The sequence below is a fragment of the Drosophila sechellia genome, chromosome 3R, assembly GCF_004382195.2.
Source record: "Drosophila sechellia strain sech25 chromosome 3R, ASM438219v1, whole genome shotgun sequence".
NCBI classification, from domain to species: Eukaryota; Metazoa; Arthropoda; class Insecta; order Diptera; family Drosophilidae; genus Drosophila; species Drosophila sechellia.
This window is the reverse complement of record NC_045952.1, coordinates 21027511-21046259: the sequence shown is the minus strand read 5'-3', so window position 1 is coordinate 21046259 and position 18749 is coordinate 21027511. Positions and strand designations below refer to the sequence as shown.

The 18749-nt window shown below is 44.7% G+C and overlaps 1 protein-coding gene across 9 annotated transcripts; it reads right to left on the bottom strand.

The window, feature by feature from the left end:
* Window positions 1–16: 16 nt before the first annotated feature.
* LOC6607440 (neurexin-1) lies at window positions 17–17493 on the bottom strand. Of its 9 annotated transcripts, XR_004362009.1 has the most exons (14): window positions 15464–17447; window positions 14850–15326; window positions 14474–14785; window positions 14294–14410; window positions 13854–14238; window positions 13408–13778; window positions 13107–13227; window positions 8748–8895; window positions 7930–8687; window positions 7522–7872; window positions 7210–7445; window positions 5851–6202; window positions 2686–4125; window positions 17–2629 (listed from the first exon to the last, which is right to left on the bottom strand). XR_004362009.1 is itself a non-coding variant. In XM_032720856.1 (13 exons), exons 1-13 carry the CDS (start codon window positions 16367–16369, stop codon window positions 3116–3118), a joined length of 5499 nt encoding a protein of 1832 aa, XP_032576747.1. In that variant the 5' UTR covers window positions 16370–17452; the 3' UTR covers window positions 17–3115. The 9 variants fall into 9 exon arrangements, 8 of the variants coding, with proteins under 8 accessions (XP_032576747.1, XP_032576748.1, XP_032576744.1 ...); XM_032720856.1 differs by having other exon boundaries at window positions 17–4125; window positions 7255–7445; window positions 15464–17452; XM_032720857.1 differs by having other exon boundaries at window positions 17–4125; window positions 5851–6181; window positions 7255–7445; window positions 15464–17448.
* Window positions 17494–18749: the final 1256 nt, after the last annotated feature.

Sequence of the window (18749 nt, the reverse complement as noted above, 5' to 3'; positions counted from 1 at the left end):
GAAGCATTAACAAACCTTGTTTTTCAATTATAGTTTTATTGTATTTATTATATGCAATGTTATAATTCTGTGTTTTGTCAGTCATTCTGTATTTGTATGCGTTTTACAATTTTTGTTTTTGGTTTTCTCGTAAATTATAAAATCTAACACAAAACAAAGCAATTTCTTTAACAATCACTGCCGCTACATATACACGTTACAATTTGTTAAATATATATATATTTATATATATAGGCACAGCTCAAGCGCCGCGCATCCAATACATGTTAATATACATATTCTCCGTTATATGTGGGGTGTTGTGTGTCGGTTTTTATATATGTATAGATTAGATAACAATGATATTAAGCCTAAGTAGAAGTAAGTTTTAGTACCGATACTTGCGATCGTTCCCCTCTATATGCGCTCCCACTCGCAATCGCAGCTCCTCCGATCCTTGAACTATTAAGTTACATGCTTTAACTATGTTACTTTTACTCATACAACTAACTGTACTTGTCCTTCACGATCCTCCCACTATATCATACATACATAACATTTACCTTGATTTGGTTTTGATCTTAATAAAATTTAACTCGTTTTGAAACAATGAAGAAGATCTTGCTTTTGGGGGCGTGTCGATTCGATTTCTTTATCGCGGATATTTTAAGCTCCCCATCTGGATTTTGGATTCAATATCGTGTGCTCGCTGATAAATCGCAAGGCAAATTTGTATAATTAGTTATATATAATTTGGTTTTCTCTTGAATCGAAACGAATAAATGTTAGTGGTTTACTTTAAATGCAGAGTTTTCATTGTGCAGCATTAACATTGTGAAGAGATAGAGAGAAAGTTGTCGGGAGAGAGTGTTACATATATAAGTGGGAATGGTTTTGGTTATCAACAGCGTTAAAATTTGTGGTATCTTTTCGTTTGGTTTCATTATCAAATCGAAGGGACGTAATTCGTAATAATAATCATTGTTCGTTAAACATACTCGTACGTTATATGGTATGCATGTATGTATATTTTGTATAGATGTACATTTATAAATAGTATAGTTTGGATGTATGCGTGTATGTCCTGTATATATAGTTGTGTTTATGTACTGTACTGTATGTACTGTGTTTCGCTATGTACTTGTAATTGTAATTGTCCTAGGTGTTCATTTCAGCTAGATTTGCTAGTTTGTCTCGTGTTTTCGCTTTCGCTTCCTTTTTGTATACAAGTTAAGGGTTTAAAAAACTCGAAAATATATCAAAAGTTTCTTGAAATGCAGTATATATATGTTTTTTAGTTGTTAAATATATATATATATATATTCATGTATATATAGTACTTTCCTAGGTATTTACAGCATACCTCGCCTTGGTTTCCATTAAGAATTCGAGAGAAGTATGTCCAGTAATTTCGCTAGTGATCGAATGCGTGAGTTGGTGATTGTGTGAGTGAGGTGAGTGTGCGTGTATTAGTAGTAGTATATCGAGTGTATATCTAATCCAAAATGATACACTAATTGGTATTGATAGTAAGACAAAAATTTTAATATAGCGCATCAAAATGATATATGCGATTATAAATATGTATACAGAATTTAATGGCGGCTTGCTGAATATCGAATTTCGCGTCTATGTATGTGTGCTTGTGTAACTGTATGTGGGTGTAAGCTGTGAGTGTGCTGGTGACTGCTGATTGTGTATACGTCACGTGGGCTTCGAAAAATACGCTTAAAGCTGCTATAATACTGTAAAATTGTTGCTTGATTTCCTCATTAGTCGACGGTAAAGTAATGCTCGCTCACATTGAATAGCAGTTGTTGTAGAAAAGCTAGGTAGGTTCGCTTCAGTGTCTTCGAATTTTGCGTGTGTGTTAGAGTGTTTCGTGTGTAAGTGTGCTAGTGTGTGTGTCTTGTCTTTTCCTTGATATGTCTGAGTTCATATTGCACGCAGGTCGGTCACAATATTTAGTCTCAAATACATATAAAAAGTATATGTGTGGGGCTCGGGAGTGGAAGGGACTAACTCAAAGTAGCATCGAGTTGCTGCACGCAAACGAAAAAGTCGCATCACGTATACGTCAACCAAATCGTGGGTTTCTACTGTTTCCTCCGTATTATAGTGTTTGATTTAATTTCGTTATCCTTTAGGTTTACCATTATCTCATTTACATTTTAACTAATTAAAGCCGGTTTCAATTCAACAAACAATCTGTAGCATAAATTCTTGCATTCCCCGTCATTATTATTATTATTATTACTATTATTGAGTCAACCAATTTTTGTCTCCTACGTTTACAGCACCACATTTTGTAACTTTACACGCGAAGAAATAAACCACTCAGAACCTCATTACTTTACGTTTACATATAAATATATATATTTAAGTACGTTTATATTGAATTTCTGCTAAATTGTTTAGTGGTTTCGCTAGAAGATTTGCAGTTTAATTGGTTTCGCTTTCGGTTTTGGACCTTCTTCCTTCGAACTTTTCATAGCATACTTTGTGGCGAAATATTTTACACAATTACTTTATTGGCTAGTGGCATAATTTATCGTAACGCTGTGATATATATAATATATATAGTTTTATTCGTTTAGTGTAATATGCTTATTCGCTGATGGTTGTGGCTGCTCTCCAGTGGTAGTGGTATCTATTATCAAGTCTTGAGTTGAAGCTATAATTTCTTAGGCGTAATCTAAACGTTACCTTTTGCGGTGAACCAATGCTCCTGGCCAGATGCACTTGTCTAAAGTATTTGCGTGTCTATCTGCTATCGGCTATCAGCTATCTGCTACCGGCTATCTGCTCTTTCTGCTCGCTGCTAACGTTATCAGCCATCGTGAATTGCGTGATGCCCACCTACCGAGCTGCGCAAGGCGCCATCTACATATTATTATCCTTCCGTCCACTTCCGTTTCCGTTTGTACACACAATGTCCGACTGCGTCCGCTTCTAATTGTTTAATTAACGTTACGAGGCTGCTAAATAAAATAAATATATTTATAGACGCTTATGTGTGTGTTTGTTGGTTTCTCGTATCTTAGGGGGACTTTTACTTTCACTTTCACTTTCCGCTCACTTTGCACTAATTGCATTTATTGCTAATTTGACGATAATTCCCTGCGACCATGCCGCCTTACACATACCACTCCTTGACGTCCTTGGAGTCGCGTTTCTTGGCCTTCGGCTGCACCAAGCCCGCCATCTGGGGTCGCCCATCACTGCCATAGCCAAGTGACCCACTTCCGCTGGACATCATGCCGCCACCGCCGCCGCCTCCTCCATTTCCATTTCCGTTGTGCCCATTGTGCATCTGCTGTTGGCCATGATGCTGCTGCTGCCCTGCACCTCCACCTCCTCCACCGCCCTGCATATGGTGCTGTCGCTGCTGGTGGTAGGATCCATTGGTGCTAGTATTCCCTAGGAGTGCAGCATTCGGATTGTGGGATCCATAGGCGGCCGCCTTCTCGCTCTCCGTCTTGTAGCCACGATCGCCATTCGACTTGAGCCACAGGACCAGCAGGATGACCAGCACCACTGCGATCAGTATGCCCGCCACTATGCCGATTATCATGGCGGTACGCTCCTCCTCGATCGAGTTGATTCTGCCGCCCTTACCCTTTGGACGGTAGTTGTTCATGTTGGTGTTGTACGTGTTGCCGCCATAAGGTCCGTATGGAGGTGGATCCTGCGGCGGAATGGGTGGCGGCAGCGGTGGCAGTGGGTGGTGCTCGTCCGGCAGCTGCATGCGATCGTGATCATTTCGACCGGACCCACCCATGCCGCCACCAGCGATATAAACATCATAGGGCGTGGTGTCCCGCTCGGTTACCGTACTCCGGATCTCTGGAGGCGGTGTGGCCTGAGTGGTGGTCGTTGTCGTGGTCGTCGTGGTTGTACTGCTGCTCGTGCTGGTGCTGCTGCTGGTCGCCCGTTGCGTGGACGTGGTGGCCACGCTGCTGGTCGTGCTCACCTGACCCGGCGTGCTGGCTGCCGATCCGCCGCTGTTGCTGCTGCTGCTCGACTGCGTGGTTGCGTAGGACGGAGTGCTGCCACTGCTGCTGCTGCTACTGCTGCCTTGGTGCTGCTCCGTGGTCACATCGCTGCGTCCCGTGGTGGTAATGGTCACCATCTCGTTGTTGGACTCTGCAAGCAGTCGGTTTGGGTTTATTCAAGTGTTCTCAAGTGGGGTGCTCTATACTTGTATGTTTGTTGCGAGTGTGTTTGTGCGCTTAGTGGTTGCATTGCTACCCTCGATATTTCTTAAAACCCCATTAAATAGAATAAATGATATTTAAAATTTTCTCCATGGGTTCACAACATGTCTTCCAATACGTAAAAATTTATTCTAGAATTTCAGAAACTAATCATAATAAACTGAATTCTGCTTTACAATGCTTACTTCGGAAACCCTTAATTGAGTCATCTTTCCCTCCCAAAAATCACTTGAACCGCCAGTTGTGCTTTGCTTTCAATAGTTTATTCAACACAGTTAGAGAGGATTAGAGATTTGTAGATATTGAGAGATATGTTGAGGTGTGTCATTCTTGTTGGGGGTGCTGGACCTTCGATCTATTCGCACGATATGCACAAATTGGAATTGGAAGAACGGTAGAGTTATGCAATCGAGGGAATAAATGTCGAGGAGGAGGAGAAGGTGGAGAAGGAACTGGACTGGGAAAATCACATCTTACACTTGCAGACGCTGCTTTTATCGCTACTATGTACAAAACATATACATCTTCGATCGGTGCACCCATATATATCATATATATTTATATATTATATATATGCGAGGTGGTGCATTTGACTTAACCCTTATCGCTTAACGCTTAACCCTCACTCAACCAAAAACCCTCGCCAATGATCGGTGTGGTTGTTGTTGTTGTTGTGGTTCTGGCTGTTATAGTTGTTGTTGTTGTTGTAGCTGTTGAAGTTGCATTTGTTATTTGCATTGGTTGCTGTTGCTGGTGGTTTAGCTCTCGTTAATGCTAGAGTTAGTCATACAGTTAGACAGAGGTCTAGTTGGAAGCTTAGCCTAAGTGCATTGCTTTGGTTGCATTGGTTGCATTGGTTTGCTGTTTGCTTATGGGAATTTACAGAGTATCCATGGCGCTATCACAGTCAGAAATATGAAGGCGATTTCACATTCTGAAAGAGACACATAAGGCGTACTCGTTGTCAGTTCAAATTAGAAGGCAATCGATCATCGGCAACAGGTGGAGATGAAGGATATAGGCGACGATTGTTGCGATACTTTTCATATATATATATATTTTTTTTTTTAGTTTATTTCTGGGCTGATCTGAGCTGAGATGACACGGCGAGTTGATTGATTTTGGTTTCTGGTTGGGTTGATGCATTGCGAGGGGTGCGATAGAGGCGATATCTGAACATATATTCATATATATTTATATAGATATATATATATTGTCTTATTGTGTAAGCGTTCAAGGCATTGGCGTTGCATTGGCAATAACCTAACTTCCTCGATCTCCGTGGAGCATTGAACAACTGAACTGAAAAAGGCAAAGCGTCACTAGCTAAACGGTTATGCGGTTATATAGAGCAAGAGCTTCGAATATACATATATATAGAGTATAACTCGAACTCGAACTCAAACTTCAACTTCAATACGAACACAATTGAACCCACAGCTTAATCGTTAACTCGTTATCTACGTTACTAGGGCGTATACTTAATGGCGTCTACTTAACTTGAATTTCGAGTGGGGCTAGCTAATGTCTGTGATGAAGTGTGTGTGCGTGTGTGTGTGCTTGGTGTAGATTCTTGTTGTTTTTGTGTAGTTCCGTGATTGATCCAAATGCCAATGACGAAATGAGACCAACACACAACGCTGTAGGCACTCACCTGAACCGCGGGCGGTGCTCGTCGAGGTGAACTGCTCCGTTGTCTCGCCGTAGTCCCCGGATCCATGAACGCAGTCCTCGTCGTCGCAGGCACGCTCCGTGCCATTGGTGATGACACCGCCGCTGCTGCTCCCGCCGGTACTCAAGCTATTCCCCTGCTGGGACGTGGTTGTCTGCTTGGTGGGCGGCACGTAGACTGGTGTTATGAGATCATCCCCGCTACCCGATTCGAATGGCGGCGTGCAATCGTCCTCGTCGTCGCCGCGACATCCGGATCCGGCTCCCGAGAATATCAGATCGTCCAGCGCACCCGGATAACCACTCGCCGGCGTCTGTCGAGTAGAGTTCAAAGTCTAATTTTACTTCAGTTGATCTGGCGGCAGCCGGGCCAAGCGATGGTTATTGTATGGGGTTTGTTAACTGGATTAGTAAGTTTGTTAGGTGCTGTTCGATTATGTGTGGGTGGGTGTGGGCACATGAAGCCAATGGAGAAGCTTCTTTCAGATTTAATTTGATTTAATTAAATTTTATGAGTAGCTCCAGCGAGGTTTTGTTTTTTCTTCAAACTTTTGTATCTCCACTGGCTTTTACTTGCCTTTGTTTCAGTGTACTTATGTTTAATGTGAGCTTTGATTAGAGTCATGCTGCATAAGTGCGACGAGTTCTAGTGCATAGTAAATCGTATCAGTTTATATAGCTTATTAAATATATTCACAGTTATTGGTTAATGTGCTGTGCAGCAATGGAAACAAATCGAGGAAACTTAAATGGCTGGTTAGTCTGGCAAATCTTAATTGGCTTTTGTTATTTGGTTAGTGCGATCAAAGCGGTACATTAAAAAACGAAGGCACCCGAGGTAAATTATAAATTCATAAGTTCATAAATTCATAAATTCAAATGCAGCATTTACACTAGATTATACAGTTAATTAGCTAATACTTTGGTTTAGTTGGAACGGTTAACGTTTGTACTGAATGTCGAACCGAATTTCCCGGATTTGATTGTGATGACGATGACTTCAATGTACAGATGCGGTTTCATTCGATACGATTAACACGGTTATGCATTTAAAATATCAGGATAGTGCTCGGGAACTGTACATTACGAGTATTCGAATGGGTTTTCGAATTTCGGTGGTGCAATCAAATCATGTCAAATCAATTTGGGAAAAGGGGTTCCACAACTCATGAAGCGGATTAATACAACAATTTTGGTTAGATTTCATTTTGGTTTCTTTTTTTTTGTTTTGGTTTTTAATCAAAGAAAGAATTTCGAATAAACTTGGTTTACGATGAGAAAAATACTTGGAAAGTTGAAAGTTGAGAGGAATTCAAATAAAATTTCAAATAAATTCCCTAACCTGCTGCATTCTCTGCAGATCATTTCTATCTAATACTCCAGTTACCAATTGAACATCTCCGCGGATGGTGATATGGGGGTCGCGTTCGACGGCCAAGTCCAAGATGCGTAACTTGTTCACCGAAAGTCCGGCGATCACGCCGGCGAACGGCCGCTCGATTCGATTGCGACCGTTCCGACTGAACTTGCCGCCGACCTGAACGTTGGACATGGTATTGAACACGGTGGAGTGGTGGCCTGCAAGCCGTTGGAGAAGAAAGATCGGTAGAGCATTAGGTACCCCCTGTGCTGATCTATCCCCTTGTTTACTTACTCTGTGGCGTCAGTGCCTGCACATTATAGTCGTCCAGCTGGAGCGTGGCATTGCCTCCCTTGCGCTGGAACCGCACCACATGGTAGGCATTGTCGTTGACCTTCGTTCCGATCTCGCCCAGCGGCAAATCCACGCTCCCGATGTTGTACACCATGAAGACGTTGCCCTCCACTATCTCCAGCTCCATATAGTCCTGCGTGGTGGCACTCTCCACCCGCAGGAGCACTGCATCCGGCCTGGTGGTTATGAAGCCCAGTGCTATGTTATCCTCCTCCGTGTCAGCTTGTGCGTTTTCCGGGAATGTGTATTGCACCATGCCCTTGTTGTTGCCAAACTCGTAGGCAATCGATTCTGGATAGCATAATATATTATAAATCAAAGAAGTAGACAGTAGATTGTATATATTACCATCATAGCAAGTGGGTCCTGTGTAGGAAGTCATGTCACATTCGCAGGCATAGGCATTCCATTGCTGCACGCAGTTTCCTCGGTTGGCACACGCATTCTGGCTGCACTTGGTGGGTCCCTCGCAGCCACTGACCACCAGTGAGCTGGGTACCACTGCATCGCTGGTCAGCGAGGGAGATGCATCGCCCAGGTCCAGGGAGGCCAGACAGCCCTCGAATCCGGACCTCGACGAGATAGAGGCCGGCAACTTCGAGTACATATCCTTGAAGACGCCACCGATGTAAAGAATACCTGCCAGCTCCAGGTGCATGTTGTTTCCAGTCAGGCTGATAATCTCGAAGGAGTCATCCACGGTTAGGGTGTGCGTCTTGGGTCCCGGGCGCCTAATGCTGACCTGATGCCAGCGGTTGTCGTTCATGTGGATGCGCGACTTGTCCCTCATTGTCACTGGACCATCTCCCAGATCAAAGGTGTAGTGGATGTGACCATTGACCAGTTCCACTGCCACGAAATCGTTGCGTCGTCCGCCATTGAAGACCAGCAGACCATTGGGTTCCACGGTCTTGAAGCGGAAATCAATGGAAATGCTGTTGTAGGCCTTCAGCATGGCCAGACCCACGTAGGAGTGCTTGGAGCGGAACGTGGCCGCATGGTAGGGCTGTCCGGCCGGAGAGTTCACGAAGCGGGCTGTCAACTTGAAGGTGGCACTGGGCAGAGCCGAGAGCTCCGGACCCAGACTCTTGACAATGTCCAAATAGCTGGGTGATAAGAGGACGAAATAGAGATCAATCCCTTAAGTATGCTACATCGATACCCACCGCTGGCCATTGAACACCAAACCCTGCATCTGACCCACAAAGTTCGGCATGGTGGAGGTCATCTGGATCTCCTCCTCGGCATGGAAGAGACCACCCAGGTGAACCGAACGGATCTCCATGGTACTGTGGCGACCCAGAATCGTTTCGGCTGTGAAAGGAATATTTCCAAAGACAAGAAATGGATAAAACTCGGTGGCCTCGCCATGGGGTTTGTCTAGCCAGGATTGGCTTTGATCTAAGTTGTTGACTAGGCGGAGTACCGTTAACATTGGTTACATATGGGTATACGTTTGGTTGGATAGATATATTGATATATATATAGGTTGTTGGTACGAGTAGTATATGGAGTATAGTTGGTGACAAGAAGCACATACGCAAATGTCAAAGAGTATATAAGAGTATAGAGTAGATATAGGTATGCGGTTTTAGTAGACATAGATCTAGTTTTGTTGGTTCATAGATTTTTCAAGCATTTGTATTTTTCACTCGAAAAGTGGATGAATGTAGTTGGAATTCGATTGGAGTATTGTTATTATTTAGTTGTTGCAGCTTGGTACATACTAAAGAAAGGTGCAGATTACATTACATACAATGTACTGGTACGGATAGTAATTGTAGTTGTTAATTAAGACGAAACGAAATCGATAATCGAAAATCGCTGCCACAGCGCAAACCAAAGGAAAGTAAGTAAAGTAAAGAGATCGCTAAGTTGGTTAGATTAGGTTAGTTGGTGCGCATTTTGTTCTTGTTTACATACGAATATGCATTGATTGACATTTGAGGAGTACATTTTTTTTTCATCTTTTCTTAGTCTAGTTTTGGTGTGTGAGATACATTTTCAATACGATTACGGTGGCGGTGACATTTCAGATAATTTCATTTGAATTTTCATTTCTCAGCTGTGCGTGGGGGGAACCGAGGAAAAGTAAAAGTATGGAAAAAGATTCCTGAGGCAACCTACGGTCTAGAAATAATGGCAACTCAAAAGGTCAGGGATTATATCGGTAATAACGGGGATAATTCAATAAAAACCAAAAGTAATTTGGTCATTGCTCAACGACATTGAACTAAACATCGATGGGTATCTGGGTATTGGTAAACTGTCCATGTTTTCTGTAAATGTAAATGGAAATGTGTTAATCTGTGCCCTAGAGAGTTTCGTGTGTGTGTATTTGTGTTTTGACTGTATGTGTGTGTGTGTGTGTGTGTGTGCGGCGACTACGTCTAAGTTAATAAGGGTGCATTAGCCTTAACGAGCGACCACATTGCGCATACGACGCGTTGGCCCACCGAATGATTGACATCTTGACATGCAAATGACTGCGGCGACAGAGACAGAAACAGCCAGTGCTACATAGCAATAAAGAGAAAGAGAGAGCGAGAGAGAAACAGAACAATAGAGGTGGAGAGAAAGAGAGGTGGCGATGTGGTGGGCGGTGGGCAGAAGTCGAAGTAGGGCACTGTTGTTGCAGCTGGCAATTTGGCGCATTTGCTATGCAGCCCGACTTTGGCTCGTGGGCAGGTCATGCGGTCTAGTATGTGGGCTATAGGCTATATCATTCCGACTGACAGCCATTGGTTTTGCTTGTTACTTTATGGGTTATTATCATAGTTTCATTGCTCGGGCTGCTGCTTGGTTTTCAGGTGCTCACATGCAAACGCGTCACGTGTGTGTTTGTGAGTACTTCCGTGCAACGGTGCTTGAGAGAGTGTGGGTGTGTGCCTGTGCAGGTGTGCGAGACTTTCAGTTCACAAATTGTGTGAGTGTGTGTGTTTGTTTCCTTGAGGCAGGAGCAGGATACGGCTATAAAGGAAACTTCTAACTCATTCTAAATTTTTAAAGAAACAAACTCATATTTATTTCATTCTTCATTCTGATATTATGGTAACTTTGCACTCAGGATAGTTTGTAAATTATATAAATATCAAGTGATATGAAAGTTAAGATATCTAATAATTTATTTCTTTGTTATAACAATTTATCTTTTAATTGTGAATAATCAGATTCTAAGGAACAAAACGGGCCTATAATGGCATATTTTCAAAGTGATCCTTAGTTTTCCATTATAGCCTTTTCCATCGCCTGCCTTTAGTTAATCCTTCTCTTCGTTTTGGGTGTTTAATTTTCATTTTTTGGACACACTTACACAACAAGAATCTAATTTTACGTGAGACACGTTAGGCTTGATTAGTTAGTTGCAATTTGGTTGCGGTTGCGGTATTGTTGTATTGATGTTTACGATAGTTGAGTTTACTTAACACAAAGCTAATTACATATTAAATGGTGCAAAATTACAGCCCTGGGCGCTTTCAAACATTGTTTTGCCCTCTCGACTCAATGAGGCTCAAACGCTCGTACCAATATCAATGCCATTTTCCAATGGCAATCGCAATTTGCCGATAGCGTGACTTTCATCGAGCGATTTGGGCAAAAAAATGTTTCCCCGAGTTCTTGCGTGTCGATTTTTTTCTCTCGCCTAAAACATGAAACGAAAAACGATATTGTACTTAGGAATTATTTACGCTGCGTTCCCGTCATTTTGCATTGTTCGCCTTACTCGTTAATTTAGCTTTTTTCTTTTTTTTCTTTCTTTGTATTTCATTATTATTTTTCTGGCTCGGTCGCATTTCGCTTTCTTTTCAAAAGGTCATTTAGATCACGCTTGTGATAGGGAAATTGCATTTGCATATGACACTGATATTACATGTTGTGGTGCTCGAAACACCATGGCTGTTGTTCGCTGTTCTACATTCGGTAGAAGTCTGAAACAAACACCTTTTAACGTTTACATACCGCACGTGTCTTTTAAGTTATGGTACAGCAGTTGTTTTAGTTAATTTCATTGTTTAGATTATCATAGGACTGTAAACGAGAACTCATTTTACAAGATAAATATTTACAAAAAATATAAATTAAACATACAAAAAAGATGCTGAGCTGGGCCAAAGGATTACTAAAGAATCCAAATGGAAAATATAAAAAAAATTTTGAAAATGAAAGTATTATAAGGATATTAAAAAGTACTGTTATCATATATATCATATATCATACTTTATGAAAATCATATTGGTGAGGAACATAAAAATTTCGCTTGGCCGGCCATTTACTCAACAACAAAACGAAGGCAAACATAATTATCAGAACTTTAATAAAAACCAAATAATACACTCGAATATCAAGGACAAAACAATTTACAAGACAATCAATATAATGGTAGTCAAAACACTTAAGGCTGAAACTTTACAGCTGTCCAACTTTCTTTGCTTTCGTATTTACGCTTATTCGATTACAATACTTTCTGTGTGGGCTTAGGAATTGGAATTGAATTGTAATTGGAATTTAATTGGCAATCGCAATTGGGAAATCAAACGAATAAGTAAGTAAGTAAGTAGGTATCGCAAATAAAAACACAACATCGAGATGTTTGAAAGAGTTTTGAGAGGAGATTACAAGAGCAAAGTATATAAAAAATCATTACGAATGAGTTATTTGAGTATGCAATCGAAGAATCCCGATCCGCCAGGACCTTCGACTTATGATTCAAACTTTCGGAGAGGCGTACAATGTGTGGAATGGTGTGGAAGTGGAGTCGGGTGTCTTATGATGTTCAAACTATATATTTTGCAGATGCTTAACGATGTTCAGAGATACAGAGCGGGGTAGACATAGGTGGATAGTTTGGATGGTGGATACAGAGCTGTCTAGATCAAATCAGTTCATCATCGTCGGAGTAAGGAAGTTCGAGAAATGTGTCATGAGAAATGGGAGATAAATTAATCTTGCTAAGTACATTTTTTTTTTGTTCTTGATTTTCTTCGGTTATTTTCTTTTTCGATGTGGATTTTCACTGCATTTCGTTTTCAAGTGTAATCGCATGTGTTCATATGTGTGCGTGTTCGTGAGGCTGTGGGCTGTGTTGGTGTGAGAATCGTTGTTAACTGAAAAGCTCTCAACTGAAAAAGATTAAGTGGAACTTAAAAACAGGAAAACGCGCCGCTGACTACACTTTCCTTTATTGACTTCCTCCCACCCTTACTGTTATTATTACTTTCTTCTGCTTTTTATCTTCATCTTCTGAAACACTTTGCTTTCTTAATTTTTTTTCTCTTTGACCGTCCTGAAGCACCTTCACACACCTTCCTGCCGAGAGGCCATTGGCATTCCTACTTGAACTTGAACCTGCGAGCGGTGCGTGGAGCACCTTTCATGAAAGCTTATCGCTGGGGGTATCCTATGAGCCTACGAAGGGGGTTGGTAGGTTGTCGATTGGTTGGTTCATTGGTTGGTTCAGTTGGTTGGTAAAAAAAAACGACACGGCACGACACGTAGTAGGGCATAGATGTGCTGTTGATACATACATAACATACCCCTGACGGGGGGAGCCCCGTCGACTTGCAGCCGCAGATTGGAGGCTCTGCGCGAGAAGCGGATCGTGTGCCAGTTGTTGTCGTTGAGCACCGACTGGCCGGCCAGCAAGTTCTGGAAGGGATTATCACACACTCAGAATGCTGTCCCAATGCCCTCGAAAATCATATTTAATTTTGCATTGACCTTGGGGTTACAATACAGACTATTTACCCAAGGTTGAAATTTAAAGGCGATTTTCTGGAGCAAAGGACAAATGCTGCCACGTTGAGCACCTCCCCCGGAAAGACTTACCTTCTCGCGATCGCTCAACCGCACACTGGCCCGCACCCTTCCCGCCACCAAAGCGATCTCCAGACGATCCGGCGAGTTGGACTCCGCGCTGGTCAACAGCAGGAGTCCCGCCGGACGTGAGGTCTTGAAGCGGATGACCAGCTCCTCGGTCTGCGTCTTGGTGCCTTGTCCGTTGCCCAACCAGATGGTCATGTGCTGGCTGCCGTTGAAGGCCAGCGTGGCCAGTTCCCGTCCACAGGTGGGTCCTCCGTACAGCGTGGCCGAGCAGTCGCAGATGGGTCGGTTCCAGCCCTCCAGGCAGGTGCCTCCGTTCAGGCAAGGATTGCCGTTGCATACGTTGGCCTGCACATGGCACGATGGCTTTACGGAGGCTGTGTGCCCAAGTGGGTTACAGGTATCGGGTTACGCGCTATCAGTGGATGACCATCGCTGTCGTGACTACTCACCCGAATCCTGGACACGTGCAAATGCCGCTATATCGATCGCCTTGCCACTCAGCACCAGGTCACGCAAACAGCCCACGAATCCCTGGCGCAGCGTGGCCGTCCAAATGGCCGCCGGCCAGGACACGCTATTGTAGGCGGGTCCCACTCCGCCCAGGTACATGTGCCCGTCCAGCTCGAGGATGGTGCCGTCACCGGGCGTCCGGAAGTCGTTCCACACCCCATCCACGCTCACCTTGGCGTCGCGTCCATTCCGCCGAAGAATCAGGTCATGCCAGTCGCCATCGTCCACGCGACGTCGCGAGGCTCGTACCTTGGAGGCTCCGGATCCGAGGTCCAAGTGGATGTAGATGTGCCCATTCAGCAGCTCAATGGCAATCAAAACGGGCTGATGGATTCAAATTATGCAAAATGGCTCAAGATAACCTATTGAGTAGACTCACGTTTTTGGCCCGTGGTTGCTTGGATCCTGTGGCCAGGACAATGATACCATTCGGTTCCTTGGTGCGAAATTTGAAGCTTATAGAACTCTGTTTGCCAGTTTCCCAGGGAGGAAGGACCTTTAAAATAACAACAAAATATTAATTCATCACTTTTATATTTTCATACAGGTTTCAACTTACCAAATGCGATTCGCGAGTAGTGAAGGTCACGGGATCCTGTGGATCGCCACTGGGGCACTGGTATTCCAGATTGCCAGCAACCTGGATCAGCTTGGAGCCGCTCTTGGCCAGGTCTATGAGGTTCAGATTAAGCGTATCCGCTGAGAACTCCACCTTGCGCAGGCAGCCCACGAAGTTAGTGTGTACACGGGCGCCCAAAAGCGCTCGGGGATTAACAGCACCACCAACGTACACTCGCGAGGAGGAGAGCATGGTGAATTTGCCAGCGATGTGGGAGTGATCCGTATAGACATCATCCACCACGGTAACCAGCTGCAGGGATTAAATAACTCCATTTCGAATAAAGAACCAAGAAAATTTATATACAGTTACCCACCCGACAGAAGCTGGTTATGGAGGAGATCTCCTGAATGCGACGGTGCACGGTGACCTTGTGCCACTGGTGGTCATCGAAGCGCACCTTTGAGGGCTTTATGTGCATCTCCTGCTTGCCATTAGCCAGACCCATGGTCAGGGAGACGCCTCCATCCCGCAGCGCCAGATTCAGATAGTCCGTGCCGTGGCCCGTGTAGAAAAGCAGACCGTTCGGCTGGCGGGTGCGAAAGTAGAAGGATATGGCATCTTGGGCACTCACTATCGGCTCGGCGCCCGTCTGGCCCAAGTCGTAGGAGAGGAACTGTGTACCGCGGAACGTTGCTTCCGATGGCGCCTTCTCCTTTTCACAATACTGGCCATCGTACTCGAGGTTTCGACACTCGCAAATTGGACCGGAATCAGTGGATATGCAGATGCCGCCGTGCTGGCAAGGATCATTCCGTTCGCAGGCATCGGTTGTATTGCCACCCCGAACACCCTGCAGGATTAAAGGATTATTTACCAAATCAGGGATACATATAAATTAAGGCTTATTTCATATTAGAGCGACATTAAGAATCATTTAATGGAATATAATATATAGTGTTAATCATTGATCAATCATAATGGACTCACCCTGAGCGGCCTTTCACGGGCGGGCAGCTCTCCGTGATCGCAGGGCACGTCGCCGCACTTGATGTCGCGCTGCTGCTTGATCTCCTGACGCCTGGTGGAGCCGCCCGGCTGGTCCGCGTAGACCAGATTGCGGATGGCGCCACGGAAACGCGGTTCGAAGATGACGGATGGCAGGGCGAGCAGTGCCAGCTTGCTGCTGTACCAGTTGGGCATACCGCCCACATAGACGTCCGAGTTGCTCGCGAACTTGCCGAACTGGAACTCCTTGCCCTTGGTCGACCGCTGCTGGGAGACGCCGTCCACGATGAGCGATGTCTGCTCATCGTTCCGCAGGACCTGCACCTTGTGCCAGTGGCCGTCGTGCAGTTCCCGACCCACAGTGATGATCTGAGCTCCGCCACCAAGGTTATATCTCAGCCGCAGAGCTCCTTCCACCAGCTTCAGTTCGAAGAAGTCGTAGGTGCCGCCGTCGTCGGTGTAGAGAACCAATCCGTTGGGCTGTTCCGTTTTGAACTCCAGTTCGAGGGTCCCATTCAGTCCGGTGTACCACTTGCGGAAGGTGTAAAAGGAGTTTTGCGATCCATCCAGCTGGAATCCGGCGCTGAGGGTCACGAAACTGGCCGCCAGACTGACCAGCAGGGCGCTGACGATGAGCACGCGGTAAGAGCGACGGTATTCCACGATCACGGGAGGCACTTGCTCGCTTCTCCGCCGGCGGCGAGCCTTGTTGAACCGCAAGTCGGGGGATTCAAAGGCGGAGGTGGAGGTGCGCTGAGCGGGCAGGAGCCTCAGCTCCGCCAGATTTCGATTTCGCTGCTGATCCCTGTCCATGTTCGGCCGTGTCCTGACTGTCATGGCCGCATCAGCATAGTTATCCTGATATGTTGCACTATGTGGCGCCTTCATTCACACGCACGGTGGCACTCGGGCTTACCCACACAGAGGCACCTACGCACGTTGCGCGCGTAAACGTAAAGTGTCCTTCTCCCTCTCTCTCTCTCTCACTCGCTGTGTGTCTGTCGCGTATTCCAGTCCTTGAGCGCGAGCTTTTCGCGTGTCCTTGTGTTGGTGTTACTCGACAATCCGTTTTATCCGCGCCTGCCAAGAGAGAGCGTAAGAGCGCGCGGGAGCGAAAGCTCGGCAACGCGAAGTTGGCTGCGGATGTTAACGGTACACGTCGACTGTTAACGGCACTGCACCGATTATTGCTTATGATTTCGCCTGATTTCTTTGGTCCTTAATGCTCAGCACCTTCAGTTTTCCGCATTTTGTATACTTGATTTGCATAATTTTTGGCAAATAAATTCATAACGGCACACACTTCGCATCGATACGTTGTCAGACAACCGTTGCTCCGACCGAGTCGGCTGTATTAGTAATACTGGGGGTTATGGTTGGGCCAAAAGCTCGCCGGATACCCCTGCCACCGCAGTTTGTGGCGCCCACGAGCACTCCAACGTACATGTACATACTAAAAATCGGAAAAAATTTTCACTGCATATCGCAAATGTAGGCGAAAATTTTTCTAAGCACCTCACAGCAAGTGCCACCAAAATGGGCGCTTTACTGCGGTTGATTCCACAGCAATCAGTTATTTATGCGTATTGATTGAACTATTGATTGGATACGAAATTAGTTGCAGAGACTGCACACAGATTTTTCAATTACACAATTATTTCTTTGAATTTGCACGATATTCTTGTCGCTCCTACTTTATGTAACTTTTCGGGCTGGCTTTTAGCACGTCGCGTATTTTTCGTTTTTGTTGGTTGGTTGAATTTAATTTTGCAGATTTCTCGGTTCAATTTTGAGGGATACAAAAATGTTGTGTGTCGAAATTTGCTAAGAAGCGCCTTCCGCTGCTCTTAGCTCCGATATCGATCCGCGCTGCATCCACGACAAGACTGAACTGCAATTTCAAACTTAATTTCTTCGCACTGTTTCCAATGGATAACGAAAGCTCCGCCAGCTTATTCACAAGAAGCCACTGGTGCGGTCTAGACGACTCGAAAATGGCGCTACAATCGAACTGGACAAAGGAGTTTGTACTTCACACTACTGATTTTACATTTAAATAAGTTAAAAGCAATCAGAATTACTGGAAATCTTGAATTTAATGGTTTATATTGGTACTTTGCTGATTTACTCGAAAAAGTGTGCTACGGAAAAGGAAAGGACTGCATGCTTTGAGTGTAGTGCGTGGGAATGCCAAAAATTAAAAGCTCGCTTACTTCGCACGAGGCATGCATATGCGTACTACTAACACACAAACGCACACATAGACACCAGCTGCCCACTCACACATGCGTAATGAGCGAATAGCACGCAGGTTCATAACCTGCACCACTAAAGCGTATTAGATGCCACATTCACATGGATACACACATATGCATGTTCAGCTGTGTGCGTGGGTGTCCTGTGGCCGCACGCACACTCACACACACCAACTCAAACGGACACCCCCACAGGCTCACTATCTCCGAGACGACCCGTGTAAATTCCTTGACATTTACTACGCAACTTCGACAACTCGGAATCGAATTCGATTTGCATTTGCAGTGGCAGTGGAATGTGATGTCCCTTACTCTCGATTGTGGGTGTATGTCCTGCCCCTGAAAAATCCCATCACCATGCTCCTTCGTCCTAGGAGAGCAATTGCAAGGCCGTCACCTCCATTAATCGTCGTCGCAGTCCAGGCGAACACATTAATTTGAGCAAACGAATCACACACTGACCATTACAGCCGGGACCAGGATCCTGCTCTTAAGCACTTACGGTTTTTAATAATATTTTAACGCACGCTAAAGGCTAAACAAATGCCAGCACGTGCTGTCCATTGTCCTTCGCAGTCGTGACGTTGAAGTGGACTAACAAGGACTAGGATTGGGAATGCCAAAAGCTGGGGGAAGAGCGAAAAGCTTAAATTCAAACTGAGCGGCAGCTCTTGAACTTTCAAGGGCTTTTAAACTACCTTTATTTTAAAATCTGTGGAGAGTTCGGCATTGTCAAGTAATATTCTTCAAAATGAATGGAAAAATCTTTTGAATTTCAGGAACATTCTCAAAAATGCCAGTACGTTACCCAATGCCTATAAATATCAATCTTAATCCCTACTATGCCATCCTGAGATCGTTCATCTCTAATCGGACGTTCGACGTTGCAGTGCGTGATGCTCGATCCAGCCTGGAGGAGATTCATGCAGGAGTTCCACAGGGAAGTGTTCTTGGGCCCTTCCTATACACCCTGTACACTGCTGACATGCCATCTCCCGCAAACAACGCCGAAG